We start from the raw sequence: 19,627 nt of genomic DNA on the forward strand, positions 1-19,627 counted from the left end.
TTAACTTTAGCATTTTGGATTTGGCTTGATAGGCAAGATATTTTCAATGCTTTTTTGGTGTTATTACCACTAGCTTTATCCATTATCACTACAGATGACTAAACAGGAATGGAAATAAACACATTAAATGATTATGAATACTTTATTATTTAACAATGCTGATCTAAATCACTTATTAAAAATAATTGTGATTGATAATTATCAAGCTATTTGGACATTACTTGTAAAATTGTGTGTTTTTGAGAAATTCCAATTATAGTGTATCTCTTATAATACATTTTGAGACTTTGCATGTTTCTTTTTAATAAATAATGCATAAATATACATATTTTTGATACACAATTTTATGTAGCTTAAGTGCTTTCCAGTGCAGGAAGGAAAATATTATTGTATAACAATAAAATAAATGAAAAATTAATTAGCAAAAAATAAAAAAAAAACAATATAATTTTCAAGATATATTTTAGACTGTGCATTTCTTGTTTTATACAAGAAATACCACAGATATTACCCAGGTTAAACTGTTAGAAGCCCTAAAAATTATAAAAGTCGTATCTAATAAATCCACTGCACTTAACAATATTTGTGTATTTGTTTTTCAAATTAACAACATTTATTAACATTTTTGAAAGAACTATATTCCTCCCAGGTGTTGTTAAATGTGTTTTTTTTAAGGTTTTTCCAGAATGTGCAAATAGGCAAGGTAGAAACATACCATTAAGATGGATGCATGCAGCAGGTGCTCAAGTGCAATTCTTGTTTAGGTAGTGCTTCTGTGTGTCCAAAATGTGTCTCAGGTGCATGAAGAAGAATACCAACTTAATAAACATACACTGTAACATGCAGTGATCAACAGCTTAACTGAGTGGAATACAAGAAAAAATAGAGCATGCTGATACTGCTGTGCACAAAACAAGAAAGATTTTGCAATTACAGTACAACATGAACAGAAAGTGTCATGCACACTAATATAAACAACAGTTACTCTGTGATAATGCATGCATTCATGTTTAAATTCAAAGAAACAAGTTGTGAGATCTAAGCAACTTGCCTGCTCTGGGCACAGCATTTATAATTAATACCAAAAATCACATTTATAATACTTTATTAATGTTTTGAAATATAGAACTAATTATTTCCAAGAGATTTACACAGAAATAACATAAGAAAATAACATTGATTATGATATTCTAAACACATTGCATGTTTTCACATGTTTGATAGTACCAAAATTTGAAATAAATACATGTACATCTGTTAAGTATCAAAAGGCAGTCAACAATTATGTAAATTATCTGTTATCATCTCCTCTACTGTAAAACAATGTGAAATGTTCCTAAAAAGCACTTTGTTTTATAATATTTCATAGAAAAGACTGACAAAAGGCTTAATTTTTATTGTAGATAACCAATTTTACCTATTGTGCACATCAAATTTTTAAAACCCTACAATAAATACAGATAGAATTTATTCAAACATAAATTAACCTTTCTCTGTTATATCTTCCTGTCAATAAATAGAACAAATTCAACTAATAAACACAATTACAAACTGACTAATTTAATTATATAAAAAATTTTGTAGAGGAATAGAAGCTACTTAGAAAGACCCACAACAACAAATAAAAGGTTTTTACTACCATGATATCTTTCTTTGGGTGAAACCTTTTTTTGAAAATCTTGATACCAATTTCTTTGCTGTCTTGTTCCTAAAGAAGGATATTTTCCCATTTTCCTCACTAATGTAGAATCACTTTCATAGCCATCTGTGTAATAGCTGTAAAGTAGATCTATTTAAGTGAAAAATGTATCTGAGAATTAACTAAAACAAATTAGTAAATACCTTTTGTTTAATAATTTCTAATGCAAACATGCTTTGTATCCCTTATATTAATTTGTGATTTTGTTTAATGTCTGTGCAAGTTTTCAGCATGGTCTTTAAAATCACTTGTGTTTTCATCATTGATAAATAACAGTATTTCATAAGTTATATCACACCACTTGATAGTTAAAGCAAAATACAAAAAGGCAGCATTAAAAAAAATAAATAAAATTGATAATATGTTACACTTTTAGATGTTAGGATTACCAAAAAATTTATTTAAAGCTATATATTTCAAAATTTCACAATTATACAAGATTAATATGTTATAATCCATATGTTAGTTATCTTCACAATCATTTATAATTTTGTGCTTATAATTTAAACTTTATTTTGATCACTTTTGTTTATAAATATTTTTCTTATCAAAGGTACAATTTCAGTGGTGTATATTTGGTTATATCACTTTTTCCTTGTTAAAATGTATATTATTATAGCACTTAAAACAAAGAAAACTTCCAATTCTTAAGTATTTCAAACAAACCTGAACCATCTTATGATTTTTGTGAAAAAAATGCAGATCATAAAATTTGTTCAAATATACTGAATTGTCAAAACAATCAACAACCAAAAAGAACATGAACAATCAGACAACACAAAAAAGTCAATAAAAAAAAATAGCACTTCTATGCATTTCCAAATAAGGATTTTGAAAGCATTATAAATGTTATTTTCTAGTTTATATACCTTAAACAATACTTTTGATAAGGTTCAATAACCAGAATGAAAAGAAGTATGTACTTGAGAGTTTAAAATGTGGATTAGAAAAAATACAGTGGAGAAGCTTGGTATTTGCTTCAGGTCAAAAATGCAGGAATAATTATCATCAGACTGACTTGAACAACATCAGAATATCAGTTAAGAAAGAAATACCACTTTATAATAAAGGCAAAAGATCTGTATTTATTGTACCTCATAACTGCATTTTTTAAATTAATGTAATACACTAGAATCACAAGCAGAAACTACTATTTGATCCCCATTTTTAGGAATACCAAAGATGAGTGTCGTGTACTATTAATATAATGTAGAAAGGTGATAATTTGATTTGTTTTGCAGACAACAATGATTGTTGTATTCTACAACTTTTTTAAGTAACATTTATGTGACTCTCTTAAATAGCTACTGTTAAAAAACAGATGATGTATGCATTTTTGTTATTTTCTAGTGGCCACAACTTAAAACCTGTAAAATATTATGTAGGTCAGAATGTAGATATCCATGGAAGGTCAAAATGTTGAGCAGGAAACCTAAAGATTTTAAATAATAAATACTTGTTAAAGATAAAAAAAAAGAAGCATAAGTTCTAGTTACATATCTTATAGCACGATCATTCTCAAGATTTCATTTTCTTTGGTTACTAAACCTCATTCCTAAACTTCAAGGAATATTACAGACATCATCCTTATTATGTACAGATAACAGAACACTTTTAAAAGACAGAAATATTGAGAACAATTTTCATAGCACTGATATGTCGCACAGGAGACTATAGTTCTTTTGTTTCAGTATACAAATACTGTTCCACACTTTACAACAATACTAAGTGTACACATACAATTTTAACACTGACATCTCATTCTTGCACATTAATCTTAGATTTGAGCCATTTGGACCTTACAGGTTTTTTGAAGAAATTTTTATACTATTTTTGCATCAAATTGCTTTAGGAGTCATGATTACAGGATCTTTATTAAAATAGAAGTGACCTACTGACTTAAACTAAAATATCAACAATACTGCAATTAGTCCCACTAAGGACTACTGGAATTCCACTGGTGTAAGCAAATCAAATCAGCTGAATCGATTGATCTGATTAGAATTTTGAAGTTAATATTTTTTTAAAGACATTTTTGTAACTAAGTACCGATGCTTAACTGGTTTCATGATTAAACGTTCTGAAAATTACTATATTTTTGAACAACTGTCTTATGCTACACAAAGGCAAAGCCATGAACTTCGAGTATGGGGCTCATGTACCATAAGTGTAGAGTGGGGTTGGTGATTTTTTAGTGTGCTTTCTAACTAAGATACTAATTTTGAACTCTTATTTTTTCCTATAATTTTCTGTCAAAGAATGAATTGTAGTTTTCAAGAAACTAGAATTATACCTTCATGCCTGAGAGAGGTTCTGAAAAAAGTTGTAATTATGTTACCAACTGGCACAATACAAAAGTATATATGGACTCATTTTCATGGTATAATGTGTTAATTGTGATATACTATTGTTTCTACTATGTTATATATAGTATAAATTTACAAAGACAAAAAGTGTGCTTGTTTGTACCCTAACTCCTCCTAGTCTACAGGATCAATCTCAACCAAAAATTATATGCAAACACTATGAACTATGGGAAATGTCCTAAGAGGGAAAAATTGAACTTAACCCTATTTGAATTTTGTAAAACCTGTTGGTCAATTACTCCCAGCCTGTTGATTTAATCACAAACAACCTTGGCACATTGACATTTCAGAAAATGTTGACAATTCTTAAGGGATTCAAGATCAAACTATTAAAGATACTGGGCTGTTTTTCAAACAACAATGCTTTTCCCATGGTTAATGAGATGTAGGATGTTCAAGAGTGGGATCGCTTCAAAATCTTTATCCACTGATAGATGGAAAACAAATTGCAAATGTTTTTTATGAAGAAGCTTTGCTGTAATTTTAAAATTTTGAACTGAAGCTTATGATCAAGTTATTACTCTAAAGTATATGGTTCATGTTAAACTTACACTGTTTTAATTAACTTTAAACATTCTTGACCAGTTGATAGGCATTTCAGTTTGTCTAAAACAAAAGTTAAATGTCTTGAAGAAATAAAACATTTATCATTTGTTAATTGTATTCAAACTATCTTAAAATAAATACACTTGGCTAATTCTATTCAAAAATTAGTTAACTTGTGGTTTTAAATCTAAGCCTATATTAGAAGTTAATTTCCAGCCTTATCCATTTATAATATTTAGTTTGAAGTAGATATACAACATCACATCTGTTTATGACTTTTGATTATTTGGATTGTAGTTAGTGGCCACTACTTTTACAAACTACTAACTGCCAAATAATTGTCTTAAATCAATATGCAAGTTAGTTGTCCACACCAGAAACTACCCTTAGACTGCTAATGGTAGTTTCACCTTCCAAACCCTTTTAATGACACTGCTGATTTAAAAGTCTATGTTCCTGGGTCCCCTATGTAATTTACACAAATGAATTACTTTATCGTATTTTGTTTAGCCTGTTCTTTATACTGAATGTTGTAAAAGGCAAAAACACATAATTAGTTAACATGATGTAACATATTGATCCAATGGTAGTGAATGGTATAAAAATAAATCAGTACCTTCAGGGTTAAAGCAACAATATTTATTAATGGGGTTCTTAAGTCCTTTTTGATGACAAATAAAGCAATATAAAATAACTTGGGTATTTGAATAGCGTTAGAGCTCGTGCAAATCATTATTCCATGTTATGTGTGCAGACCAAGTATCTGTTAGATAATGCTTTTCCAACTTCACCAAAGGTAAAATTGAAAGGAGAATCTATGCACTTGGTTTGATATATAATGTGAAATAATGATTTAGGTACAAGCTCTAACATTATTCAAATACCTAAATTATTGTAGATTGCTTTATTACATATCGATTGTTTGTTTGTTTGTTTTGGAATTTCGCACAAAGCTACTCGAGGGCTAACTGTGCTAGCCGTCCCTAATTTAGCAGTGTAAGACTAGAGGGAAGGCAGCTAGTCATCACCACCCACTGCCAATTCTTGGGCTACTCTTTTACCAATGAATAGTGGGATTGACCGTCACATTATAACACCCCCATGGCTGGGAAGACGAGCATGTTTGGCACGCCTTAATGCGCTTGGTCATGCCGGGCCATTACATATCGAAAAGAACTTAAAAACCCTATTAATAGTGTACGTAAATTATAATTATAAGAGACCTAACTATATCTCTCTGATTTGTCAGCCAAAGCTGTGTAAATGAACTTTAAATAGGTGAAACTGCAGTCCACAGCAGATGGTATGGCCAATCAAAGAAAACATTAGGTCTCCATATCACAAATTCTCTTTTCAATTTTACCTTTGGTGAAACTGAAAAAAAGAGATCTGTAACATATATATACGTAATCATTAATAGTGATTACTATTTTGATACAAGGCAAATGTGCTTATAATATTTTACTGATGTTTTATAAAAATTAGACAAATGTGTCACAAAATATAATTCATGTTTTCTCTTCTTGATTATTACAATTATTATAAATAATATCTAGTTTTGTAAAACATTTGTACTTTATTACTTACTTCAGTGGTTTGGGTTTGTCTTGAGGTGATAAATATTGGCTTGCAAGCTACAACAATAATTAAAAATAAATCTATAAAGCAGAACACAAATAAGTACTATACCAGAGATACAAAATATTGATCATGTGCAAAACAAAAGCAATTATTTAATGTTCTAATAGACAATTTTATACTCACCAGTATAAATATGTACCTATGCACTTTGAGCAAAAATCAAACTAACGTTTTGTAAAATAATCAATAATTTTTAATTTGTTTTTCTCTGATATAATGAACTATTTCTAAATAGAGTTTGAACAAACTTTTAATGTTTAGGGAACTTCAACATAAACGTTTAAAAAAGTACTATATTTCTTCAAGAAAAGGAAACAGATGGATCTATATATTTCTATAATGATAGTTTTCAAAAAGTAGCTAAATTCAAAGACATGAAAAACTATATATCAAACAAATTTTTTTAACAATAGAAAATCATGCACAGTTCTTAATAACTGAACTTAAATTACATGTAACAATTGTTCCTCGGGTCCTTCAGAAACTTGTACACCTAATACCTGAATGAAGCTTAAATAATGTGAAGTAAATGATTCTTCAGCATATTACATTGACATAATATTACTTTCAGTATATTTTCATCAATAACATATAATTACAAATTATTATAAAGCAATTCCTTAATTTTGTAAGATACTTAGCATTCCAACTAATTTAAAAGTATTCTTGCCATTAAAAGTAAATTATTACTGATAAAGTTAAAAAACGTTTGAGGCACCATAATTGATAATACATGAAGGATAATATTTTCACTTTTAATATACTTGTAAGTAGCTATATATTGTTCCATTAAGATCAACAAAAACAAGTGATATATGTACATATACACTAAATATTTATATGACTATAACTGTAAATGTAATATATAAAAACCTATTTCAAATTATGGACCTTGTTTTACATTCAACATAACAAAAGCAAGAGTCTGGCTATATACATCTACAAATCAATAAAAAAAATAGTTTTCTTAGTGCAAAGTCTCTAAAACCAATTATTACAATGAATGAACAGAGTGTTGCTAATTTACAAAAGGATTTAGTTCATTTTGTGAGTTGGGGAAATAAATGGCAAGTGGGTTTTAATTATAAAAAAAAAAAGATAATGCATGTAAATTGTAAATTAAATTATACTTTGGATGGGAATAACTTTATCAGCATCATAAAAGAAAGAGATCTTGGTGTAATGGTCATCAGTCTCTTAAAGACATCCAAGCAATATGCTGGGGTAGAACAAATAATGAACACAAGTTTAAAGAGGTTATAATTTTATTGTACAGGTCAGTGGCTAAGCAACATTTGGAGTATTGTGTTCAGTCTAGGGCTTCTTATTCTAGGAAAGGCATTAAAATGTTTAGAAGAATTCAGAGAAGGGTTACCAGAACAGTGCCTCTGATGGAGGGGTTTATTTATATAAAGAGAGGATGAAATCACTCAAACTGTTTAAAAAAAAAAGAGTTAGGGGGAATTTGATTCAGGTATTTCAAGATTGTAAACCAAATTTATAGTGTTAACACATCATCTTTTTTTTCATAATTAACAATGAAAACAGTAGAACCAGGAGACTAGTAAAATTAAATTTTAGTAATGTAGGAATCATCACCACTCAAGACACTTTTATTTTTCTAACAGGGCAGTTGGTCTTTGGATGTTGTAGAGGCAGTTAAAAGAGTTTAAGAGAAATCTTGATAAGTGTATGAATGAAAAAGGCTGGCTTTACAATTCGTTTTTTCATCTTTTTTTTTAATTTATATATTAAGTTTTTTTATAGTTCAGAGGATGGAACAGCCAAGATAGACCAATTGTTCCTGTGTTATAATTTTTTAATACAATATAAATACATACCAGGCCTATACACTGAAAAAACAACACAAAAAACTCTACATTTTAAATATAATTACACTAGATGCTTAACAATAAGTGAATAGTGAAATAATGAATACATCATTTCATAAAATAAAGCATAACATTTAAGCATATACATTTTATATAGGGATGATACCTGGATTCTAAAGGATATCAACAATATTTTTGAGCTCAATCTGAGACATATTTAATGTTCATGTTTCTAAAAATAATCCAAGAATTCAATATATTACCCTTTGTTTCTTGAGTAAACTTCATTGAACTGAATTTATATTCACTGAATTATTTCAGTAGTTTAAAATCACTTAATATTACTGTTACTGTATTTTGTTCTTATCAAAATCTGTAAATTAAATCATACTAAGTTGAGCAGATGGCATAACATTCTAACACATGTGTAAAATCTTAATCGATGTAGCTGTTTGTGTAGAAAGTGAAAAAAATGTAATATATTATAACAAAGTTGTGATCACTTGATTAATGTTGATATGCACCTTTTAAAACATTACTATAGATCACAGAAAGGAAAATAACAATAACTTTCTACAACTAGGTTATTAAGGTGCAGAGAATCCTATTATTAGAGCTGTTTACAGCATTATTAACAGAAAAAAAAATTTATTTCACACACACTTTTTCAAAATTTTAGAGAATTTTTTTAACTTTTTTGAACCAACCCCTCCTCGCTGAAAAGTCTAAATTTCTTTAAAAAATTGCATAACTCTACATTAAAACAGTTGCTGTTTTAAATGTACAAGATTCAAGAATGGGATCATTACAAGCCTTTATAACTTAATATTAAAATAATCCTGATAAGTGTGATTAGTTAGAAAAATAAAAGATTACAATTCTAACCTGAACAGGTGTAGAATCCTCCTCCTACAGAAAGAAATGATTAGTAGGATAAAGAGATAAAAGAAGTTTTTGAAAGATATTAACATGAAAATCTACAAAACATCACACGTGCTACTCTATCATGTACTACAAAGTTAGAAAATTTTGGAAAATTACAGGTTATTGTTGTTAGTATTATTTGTTTCTACGTGTTTATAGTGTTACAAGTCTTATTACATTATTTTCTTTACATGCTACAACATAGGCACTGCCAATCCTATGAAGTCTGATACAAAGAAATACTAAAATTCAGAAAGGTAGACTTCTGTATACTGAATAAACTTTAAAATCACACATTTTAAGCATATCAAAAATATACATTTTCAATATCTTACATCAACACCATTTTGAACCCTTTTATTTTCAGTTTACATGTATATACATATAGATACAGAAACATTTGAAGTGCAGACTCAATAGATAATTAATTCTAGGAACACTTTTATGTCCTGTCTGAAATTTCACATTTTATAGAACACCTCTATTATATTGTTTATTGAGAAAAAATATTGCTTCAAAACATTGGTAAAATGATTATGAATATCTGATCTGAAAAGCAAAATTTTTACAATGAAACTTTTAAATTCTATTACATAACTAAACATATCTAACTTAATGTACTAACACACACACACACACACACACAAAACAAAAATATTATAAGAAGATCAAAATTCAAAATTATTCTTAAATTACCAGCCTTTGTTGTCATCCCTTCTCATAATGGATTATGTCTGTCACCATAGCAACCAAATGTGTTGTGGATACTTCATCTGTCATATAAAATCCTGATGCCAATGTCAAACTAACCAGCAACAAAGGAGAATCAGTTAAGAATTGGGAGTTGAGTTATTAAACCTACAATCTCTCGAGTATTACAGGCTTTTTTTTCACTGCCTAAAGCCAATTGCAGGAAGGCAGTTACTCTTGATATTTAGATATAACTTTAAAGTAAAATTAAATTATTATATCATTCTACAATGTAAACATCCAACCTTCACCTCCCTTTTTAATATTATAAAATATAAATAGCAAAACATTTCTTATAACACAGGAGGATAAGAGCTTAAGAACTATTAAATGAGAACTTGAAGTTCTGTTTAACATCACTGAAAGAGTAGAAGTTGGAAGTTTTGTAGAAATGTAAGGTTGTTTATTTCTAATATAAAATCTAAAATTTTTTTGTTCTTTTATATCTCATAATACTATTAAAAAAGGATGATTACTGAAAGCTTACTTTTTAGAATTTTTTAGAAGTTTCATTCTACTTTAAGGTTATATTTAAATATTAAGGATAATTATATATCTCAGAATGGCTGGTATGGGTATTAACATTTTTACTTATAAGCAGAGAACAACATTTTAACCTTCCTAGGTCATCATCAGGTTAACAAAGAGAGTCTGCAACTGACCTTTGCCATACAGGTACGTTGATGATACAATTGCTGGATTCACATCTACAGAACACATGTAGTTTTTTCAACTGCATTAACTTGATTCACCCCAACATTAAGTTCACCTGTGAACAGGAACAAACTAACCAAATAGCATTTCTTAACCTCAAGATGACTAGAACTGATACATAATTCAAAACAAAAATCCACAGAAAAATCACCCATACTGGATATACATTCCCTGGGACTTAGTACATGAAACAAAACAAAAACTCAACATATTAAGAAACCAATTAAACACAGCTACACAACTATGCTCACCTAATAAAATTAATGATGAAATCAACAAAATAAAAAAAAACACACTTCATCAGCATCAACATATTTTCTCAAAGAATCATGGAAAAAATTATATGCACAAACATAGACCAACAACAAACAAACAACAACATGATACAACAAAATACAAAACCTTATATTGCTGCATACCATATGTTCCTGACATCTGTGAATGAATAACCAACAATTGGAAAAAAAGTGATGAGAAAATGCAACATTCCAGTAAACACCAAATTTATACAAAAACCAGGTACAAAACTATAGTCTATACAATGTAAAAACTACACTGACAAACACAACACCAACATAATTTATAAAATACAATTCAACAATTGCCATGGCTTCTACACTGGTGAAACAAGCAGAAAAATGGAAACTAGATTCAAAGAACACAAAAAAACACCTTCACACGTTTTTGAACACTGCAAGTCATATAAACACAACATAACCAAACAAAACTCCCAGATACTAAGAAGGGAAAGAAATATAAACAAATGCAAAATCAAAGTCCTACTTATACAGCAACTAAAACCAAAATTAAACCAATGTAAAGGGACACCTTTATACCTGTACTAATTAATAACCTAACATCCAAACTGCAATGCCCCCAACAATCCAGTACCTGTTTACACTCTCATCCCTAAGATGTGTCTGACAACAATCAGTTGCAAACTCTCTTTGTTAACCTGAAGGTGACCTAGGAAGGTCGAAACGTTGTTCTTTGCTTATCAATAAAAGTGTTAATGCCCATACCAGCCGTTCTGTGATATATTTTTATTTCAAGTGGGTTTCTCATCACCAAGAATTAAGGATAATTGCATCCCACAACTGTCTGCCAACAACAAAAGGGCAGTTGGAGTTGGCACACTGTGCTCAACTCCTAACACTTAACTTATTCTCCTTCATAGCTGGTGAGTTTGGCAGTGGCATTGGGAATTTGTCTGATAGATAGAATATTCTCAACATGTTTGGGTGCATTATAACATTAGAATGATAATGAGGACTTGTAATGGAATAATAATACATATATAAATATATAATAATAATAACAACATATGTATTTACAGAGATATTTTTAGAGAATGATTGAACATCTCTGTTAACAAAAAAGAAGCTTAAAATATAAATATCATAAAATTTACTACTTTTCACTGAGGTATACAGGTTTCAGGCTTCACCCCTCATCAGTAACATTGAACAAACAGGATTGTTAAATGAATATAATACCTGTCAAAACATCTTATATCATGCTACAATTAATTTCATTTCTCCTACCAATTTAGTTTCTCTCTCAGCTAGAGAAGAATGTCCTGGTTCGTACTCTGCTATACTTCGTGGTTGATTCTTGTATATTTCTGTAGAGGACTTCGGTAAAGGTGGTGGCAGATATGGATTAGTTCTGAAAGTTACAGAGTCAAACCTAGGTAAAACTCTTACGCTTAAAAATATCGGTATTAATAATTCATCGATATTCATGAATTTTTCTTTTGTTGTGTAACCGTTATAAATGTTGATAATGTGACAAAATGTTTTAACCCACTAAAATAAACTATCTATAAAAATAAATTTTCAGAAACAATCACCTAATAAATATGTAAAGTCTTAAATCTGACACTTGGTAAAAAAAATAATTTCAAGAAATTCTTCATGCAATTGTAACCCTTTTGAGACAAAGCATTTTGTGTTCAAAGGAATTAGAGAAAATTAAAAAAAACATAAAGAAATATAAACAATTTTATACCTGATTGATTTATTGGATATTTTATTAAAGAAAAAAAACGTAAATTAAATGTAAAAAAATCCTTCTTAAAGCATGCTCATATGGTTTCAGAGAATAAAAAGAGTGGCAAACCAAATACACTCCTTGCCTATGTTAAACAAGGGATAAATATTATACAATAACACTATTATAATGATATTCTTTTTCTGATCATACATTATTTTAAATAATATGGTAGCAAGGAATTTTAGTAAGCCTGAAAAAAAGTCTTCAAATAGCTATCTCATATAATACATCATTAAAATTTTACAAAAGCATTTGGTAACTCCATGCAGTTAATTAACTTGCACATAAACCCCAACTGGTAATGCCACTACTTTGCTAACAAGCTGAAATCTCTAATAGCATCTGTCTAGAAGTCCACTATACTATTACTTTTACAAACAATTTATAATTTAATAACAGTATACTTACTGGTTGGTTGCATATGGAAGAGTACGCGACTTTGATCCTAGATTAATTTCTCTGACTGGATGTCGTCGATAATCAAGAGTGGCATACTTTGATTGATTAGAATATTCATCTAAATTTAAAAAACAGAAAACAATCTTAGATTTTTCTTTAACAGTGACAACACATTAGCAAGTTAGTATTATATTATTACTTTATGAAAAGTACTCAATTAATATGTTGTCATATTAATGTTCATTTGAAAAATGACTACAAGACTTCAGAAAACTATGAATTACAGTAACTTTTTGTCTTCCCTATTTTACACAATAAAGTTATTCAGAGAGTATCTTACATCATATTGACAAATACAGAGAGAACAACAACTATCATTTTGTGTTATCCTTGAAAACATGTTGAACATTTTAGGTTAATGTTATTTAAAAGATGTTCAATAAAATATTAGTACAGGTAGCTGATAAAGTAATATTTGTATAGTATTTCAAACTAACAAGCTAATAAAAATTTTAAAATATCTACAAAATCTAAGTTTGAATTGCATAATATAAATGGCTAGTAAACAACTAATATATATATTTTCTCTAGATATTAATCCATACATAATTTGTTTTTATCTATTTTAATATTTCAAATCCAAACTATGAAAAAAACATACTGAGGGTAAATTCACATGTGAGCTTGAAGAAATGTACATGTCAATTAAATAATATAATGACGATAATTGATAAAAAAGATTTCTTAAACCTTTTTCTCACTTATTCTTAATTGTTGTACCGTTATGAGACGGATGATCATGTAAAAACAAAAAATAAGGTGAATTTTTTTGTTTTCTTTATGAATTTTGCTCAAAGCTTCTCGAGGGCTATCTGTACTAGCCATCCCTAATTTAAATAGTGTAAGACTAGATGGAAGGCAGCTAGTCATCACCACCCACCACCAACTCTTGAGCTACTCTTTTACCAATGAATAGTGGGATTGAGCATCACATTATAATGCCCTCACAGCTGAAAAGGCGAGCATGTTTGGTGTGATGGGGATGAGAACCCGCGACCTTCAGATTACGAGTAGCACGCCTTAACCCACCTGGCCATGCTGGGCCAAATAAAGTGAAAGAAAAAAAATTGGATCCACCTAAACCACACCTCACCTTTAAGGAAATAGCATAAAATAAACATATACAAGTGTTCATGTACCTGTACAACAAAACTGAAAGTAATGTAAGCTAACAATGTACATCACATAATTTAGTTAGTCAATTCATAATAATTTGTAAATTACAGTGATGAAATTAAACCTAGGTTTGGCAAACATTGCGCATCTGCATCTAGGTTTACAAGCTTATATCTACTATTCTTATCACTCCAGTTATAATGTCCTATCTTTTCATTACACCATTCAATTAAACATCATAAGGAATGTTATTGAAATCAATTTCAATATTAAATATCTGAATCAAGTCACCTCTAGATCGTTACTACACACAAGACATGAATAGTGCACTTAATTCCATTAATCTGTCAGGGTTCCCTATGTATTTTATATACAAAATAAGAGATTTCACCCTGCTATTTTGACCAGTTCCTCTCATCAAATGCTCTGACAATTAAATACAAAAACTTGTTCATTATAATAATCTATGGCTCCAAAGTGGTAGTGGACAGTTTACCTAGGTTGGTAATTTGAGAGTTAGATCAGGCAACATACAAGTTACCCACTTTGTGTTGTTTGTTTGTTGTTTTGAATTTTGTGCAAAGCTACACAAGGGTTATCTCCACTAGCTGTCCCTAATTTAGCAAAGTAAGACCAGAGTGGAAGGCAGTTAGTCATCATCATCTACTGCCAACTCTTGGGCTACTCTTTTACCAACGAATAGTGGGATTGACCATCACATTATTATGCTCCCACAGCTGAAAGGGCAAGCATGTTTGGTATGACAGGAATTTTAATCCACGACCCTCAGATTATGAGTCGAGTGCTAAAACACTGATGTCCTTCCTGTATTGTGGTGAAAAAAAGTACTTTAAATTGAAGCCTCTACATAATATCATATTAAGCTAGCTTCTTGCACTTCAAATAAAAAATTCCTGTTTCTGAAGGCCACTAGTAGTTTGCTCTTTTTACACTTACTAGAGATTTAAAGAGTTCTAATCACAATTATCTTTCAATCTTTTCCTTCTTGCTTTGCTCTTGTAGTAAATGGAGTCCTTCTGAAATTTTCATACTTCATCTGTGTAACAATCCAAGTCTAACTATTACACATGTTTATGATTTTCTTGATCATCCCCTTATCCATTTTACTCTAAAAATATCAGTTACAATAACAATATTTTAACCCTCACATACTTAGCTTTAAAAGACTTTTGAGTAATAATACTTAATCAACTGGAATTTATCTCAGTAAGCTTTATATTAACTCACATTTTAACCTGTTGACTGCCAAGTATTTCAGTTGCTACGGCAACTCCAAACCAAGTTCAAAATACAACTCTAATGCTTCTTCATTTTGTAACTTTTTTCGTGACGTCATTTTGGATCGAAAGGGAAACAATTTGTAAGTAGGTCAAATACATGTATGGTGCTAACATCTAACGTTCAAGTTAGGTATTATTGAAAACGATTTAACTCGTCCGTGGCATTGTGTTACCGATCAGCTTGGACGAGTTATCTTGTCTATGGCACTGAATAGGTTAGAGTTATGAATGATGAAGAACAAGAAGAAAGATTTTTCTCATGAAAATGTCCAACTTAATACCAATCTTGTAGTTAATTTTATTGTCCAATTCAACATTCATTATAATGAATTGGATATTGTTGTTAAAATATAAAAAAAGTGTTATTTGCACAGTTCTGTCAGGTTTAATAAGCTCTAATGAAATATGCAGTTATCATATCAATAATCTTAAATACTTTGAAAATAATATGTTTTGGTACTTACCCTCTCTGTCAAATTCTGGCTCTGACATATAGCCACCAGCATGGGAGGCTTGACCTAGAAATCAATACAGTCTCCTGAACTACTATGCATTTATAATATCTGGTATATGTACAGTAGTTATTATCTCTAACCAAATAAAGAACTAGAAAACAAAATAAATTCCATAAATACAATACTGTAAAACAAATATAAAGATTACAAATGTGATCATAATTAACATTATGAAAGCTTGTTATCACATTATGTATAGAGAAGTTAAACGTATAGCCAAAAACATGATTATATTTTAATGTCTTGAATATATATGAAGACTTTAAACATTTATAATGCATTACTTATTTTTAATAATTGCAAATTCATGTACACGTATGCGCTAAAGAATAAATTTCATGACTCACAACTAAGGAAACTTTTTCTCATATTACAAATGAATAATGCATAAGTTTTAATGAACAAATAAATAAATGTGCATGCATACACACATATATATTTATACACAGGCTAGGGCAAAGTTGCTATAAGTTGGTACAATTACTATTATATGGATAGAACTAATGAAAATATTATAAAGACAACAGAAAATAAATCGATTATAATTTGTTTGGGATTCATAAAATTTAAACTATTTTTGAAATAAAACAACTGTATGGTATTAACTGTATGGATTAAAATAAGCATTAGTTTCAAATGCTGACTACTTTATAAAAATAATACACCATCATTAAAAAGGAACCAAGCACAAAACAAAAATATTAAAATATATCAAATATTTAAATTACTCTCTTTATTTGTTTCAAAAATTAAGCACTCAAGAACATGTCTTGTGTCTTCTCATACTGTGCTACATGCACTACTTGACTGCAATTTTCAGTCCTGTAATTACTGAGCATGCACTTCATACCAATGCACCAATATAATGTGGGCTCCACATCACTACACAAATATAATTTACTGTACAGTCCATAACATTATGTTAACAAACAGTGCATGAATTATAACATTTACATTTATACTGCAACATGTATACTCCACAGAATACTGTAGTAAATGTTTTGGCTGGATAAACTATATTAATAGTTTCACAGACTATACAAACAAAATACAGCTCTTAATTGTATTACACACCAGATGAATAGGGACAACTGAACATAAGCTCTTAAACAAAAATACAGTCTACAAGTTAGGATTCTAGTAGTTTCAGTAAAGTGCATTCTACTGAGCTTCTCTATTTTAAGCACAAAAAATTTAACACCAAAAGAGTAGGTAACCTTTTCGTTTCCTGTATCTCATAGTGATGAAATCATCTCCTGAAATATAAAACAGGTTCCTGTTTTTTGCCACTTGGATATTTTAAAGCATTATATAAACATATTACACAATTATACTGTATTCTAAGACAAAAGTACACATAAGTCAATGGTTTTGATATGTATCAACCAGTCTGGAAGGTTAAAACATTAACTCATTCCACAAGATCTATCATAGGTAAATCCATAATTATGCCTTCATGTGCATGTTTGCTGTATACAGTCACAATACATATAAACATTACATTCAGGGTTGTTTTACAGTGCACATATTGCAGTGGGATTTATGAAAGTATAAATATAGCAGAATTAACAAATCAATAAATATAGCTTTTCTGGCACCTGTTACAACACAGCATTTAAAATCCTTCATCTAATTTCACTAATGAAACAAATAAACACTAATACTTTTTCATAACCCACTAAGAGATATATTATTTATACCTGTGACTATAGACACAATGAATAAATCATTAGTTATACTAATAGTTTCTTCTTGCTAAATATTTCAGTAAACCCATTCATATAGTAAGTTATAGAAGCATAATTATATATGAAAGGAAACTGATAAATAATGTATAATGCCAGGTAATATTTGACAAGACAAACAAACCTTTTCAAGGAAATGTATAAAAATATATTTATCATAATTTTAAAACCTACAAATTTACTACAATCTTCAATATTTGTTATAAAACAATACTTTCACATTAACTGCATTTTTAACACACACTTGGAAAAGTCCTAAGAGATTTTATTGCATTTGAAAAAAACAATAATATTTATACTATTTCTTAAAACGTAATATATCTTATAAAATGTAAGCACAACAATAGACCAATTAATCAATCTAGGGCATCCCCTCCAACAACAGCAAGAATAAAAGACTTAAAGCCAGACCTTTTTATTCTAATATTTATCAAGCCTTCCCTAAAATTTACTACATCTACTATATCCTAAAATACACTCCAAAGGCCACTCACTCTGCTAGAAAAATAAAACTGGTTTAGTTGTAATGACTGCTACCCACTCAAAAGTTATTCTTCTGTTCCTTGGTTCAACCATTTTCAGGATTAAGTAGGAAAAAAGATGATGTTACAGCATTATCAATTCCCTTAACAATCTTAATCACATAAATTAGATCCCCTCTAATATTTTTATTTTTCAAGGGAAAATAATTTTATATACCTTAACCTCTTATGACAACTTTTACATCTCATGTATCATCTTACCACTGAACACCTTCCAATAATACAATGCCTTCCTCAGATAAGGAGCCCAAGAGAGAACACATTATTCAAAATGTTGCCTAACCAGTGCACATACAATAAAATTATACAGGTTTTATACTTGTATTCAGTAGTTTTGTAAATACAGTTTAAATCTAATTTTCACTGCCACTAGCAACAGCAATTTGCTTGGATGGTTTCAGAAATTGATAAACCAGAACATCAGAATTCTTTTTTCCATCATCATTGTTAAGATTATTTGTATAAAACTTTTATTTAAAATTATGGTAACCCACAAAAAGCTACCTTTCAATTATTAGAATTAAAAGCCATCTTAATTTCCATTCTGCTTGCTTTAGGATACCTGCATTACTTTTTGACAAATGTACTGCTCCCGACACTGTCCTTGGAAAAGATCAAGATGGAGGATGTAAGAGATCAGCACTTAGGACTAAAAAATAGGAACATTGCAGCCCACTTTTTGCTTCACCAAATCATTAACTGATTTCAATCATGCTTTGCCAACAAAACGTATTCACATCATAACAATTACTATTCTAACAAACGGCTTAAATAAATAGTGTTCCAATTACTGTTGTATTTGTTACAAACTAGCCAGCTTGATGAGATCTACTACTGAATAAAATACATAGCATTGTTACAATGCTATTATACTCTGTTCTTTTCAGAAACTAACCCATATAGACCAAATAAAGAATCTACTGTTTAAAAAAGATACAGTAAGCCTTAAACTGTTGTATCATGACAAATATAATTGGTTATAATAAAACTTCATCAACAAAAGACATTCACACACACTGAGTACACGTAACCTTCTTTTATATAAAAATATTTTTAATTAATTAAAATGCATGCTGTACTTAATATAACACTCATGAAAGTCCAGAATAAATTCAAGAAAAAATATTATACAAATTCATAACTGTTATTTTTACATGAGCTTTGGTTATGTACAACATAGTGCCAACAACATAATCCTGAGGAATTTACCATATTTAATAATTAAAACATCATACACTTACTTCAGAATATACATTTACTTTCTTTTGAGAAATGTATGGTTTGATATGCAAGCAAAAGGGGAAAAATATGACCTTCTCAGCTATATTTACTTTCTTTTGACAAACACATGATTTAACATGTAAGTAAATTATGACCTTTTCAGCTATATTATTTATTTTAAATACTATCATAGATAATTAA

At 29.3% G+C, this 19,627-nt stretch overlaps 1 protein-coding gene across 11 annotated transcripts in view; it reads right to left on the minus strand.

Moving 5' to 3' along the window:
* LOC143252697 (uncharacterized) overlaps positions 1–19,627 on the minus strand; it is a 119,866-nt gene that overhangs the window by 34,117 nt on the left and 66,122 nt on the right. For 5 of the 11 annotated variants that reach the window (XM_076505241.1, XM_076505243.1, XM_076505237.1 and 2 more), the window contains 7 exons: positions 17,136–17,174; positions 15,868–15,921; positions 12,936–13,044; positions 12,017–12,140; positions 8,970–8,993; positions 6,199–6,245; positions 1,640–1,776 (listed from right to left, as the gene is read on the minus strand). In XM_076505241.1, coding sequence (XP_076361356.1) covers positions 1,640–1,776; positions 6,199–6,245; positions 8,970–8,993; positions 12,017–12,140; positions 12,936–13,044; positions 15,868–15,921; positions 17,136–17,174 — 534 coding nt within the window. The remainder of the gene's footprint in view (positions 1–1,639; positions 1,777–6,198; positions 6,246–8,969; positions 8,994–12,016; positions 12,141–12,935; positions 13,045–15,867; positions 15,922–17,135; positions 17,175–19,627) is intronic. The other 6 variants (XM_076505244.1, XM_076505240.1, XM_076505247.1 and 3 more) reach the window with 3 other exon arrangements.

This window comes from Tachypleus tridentatus, chromosome 6, assembly GCF_004210375.1.
Source record: "Tachypleus tridentatus isolate NWPU-2018 chromosome 6, ASM421037v1, whole genome shotgun sequence".
In the NCBI taxonomy this organism is placed as follows: Eukaryota; Metazoa; Arthropoda; class Merostomata; order Xiphosura; family Limulidae; genus Tachypleus; species Tachypleus tridentatus.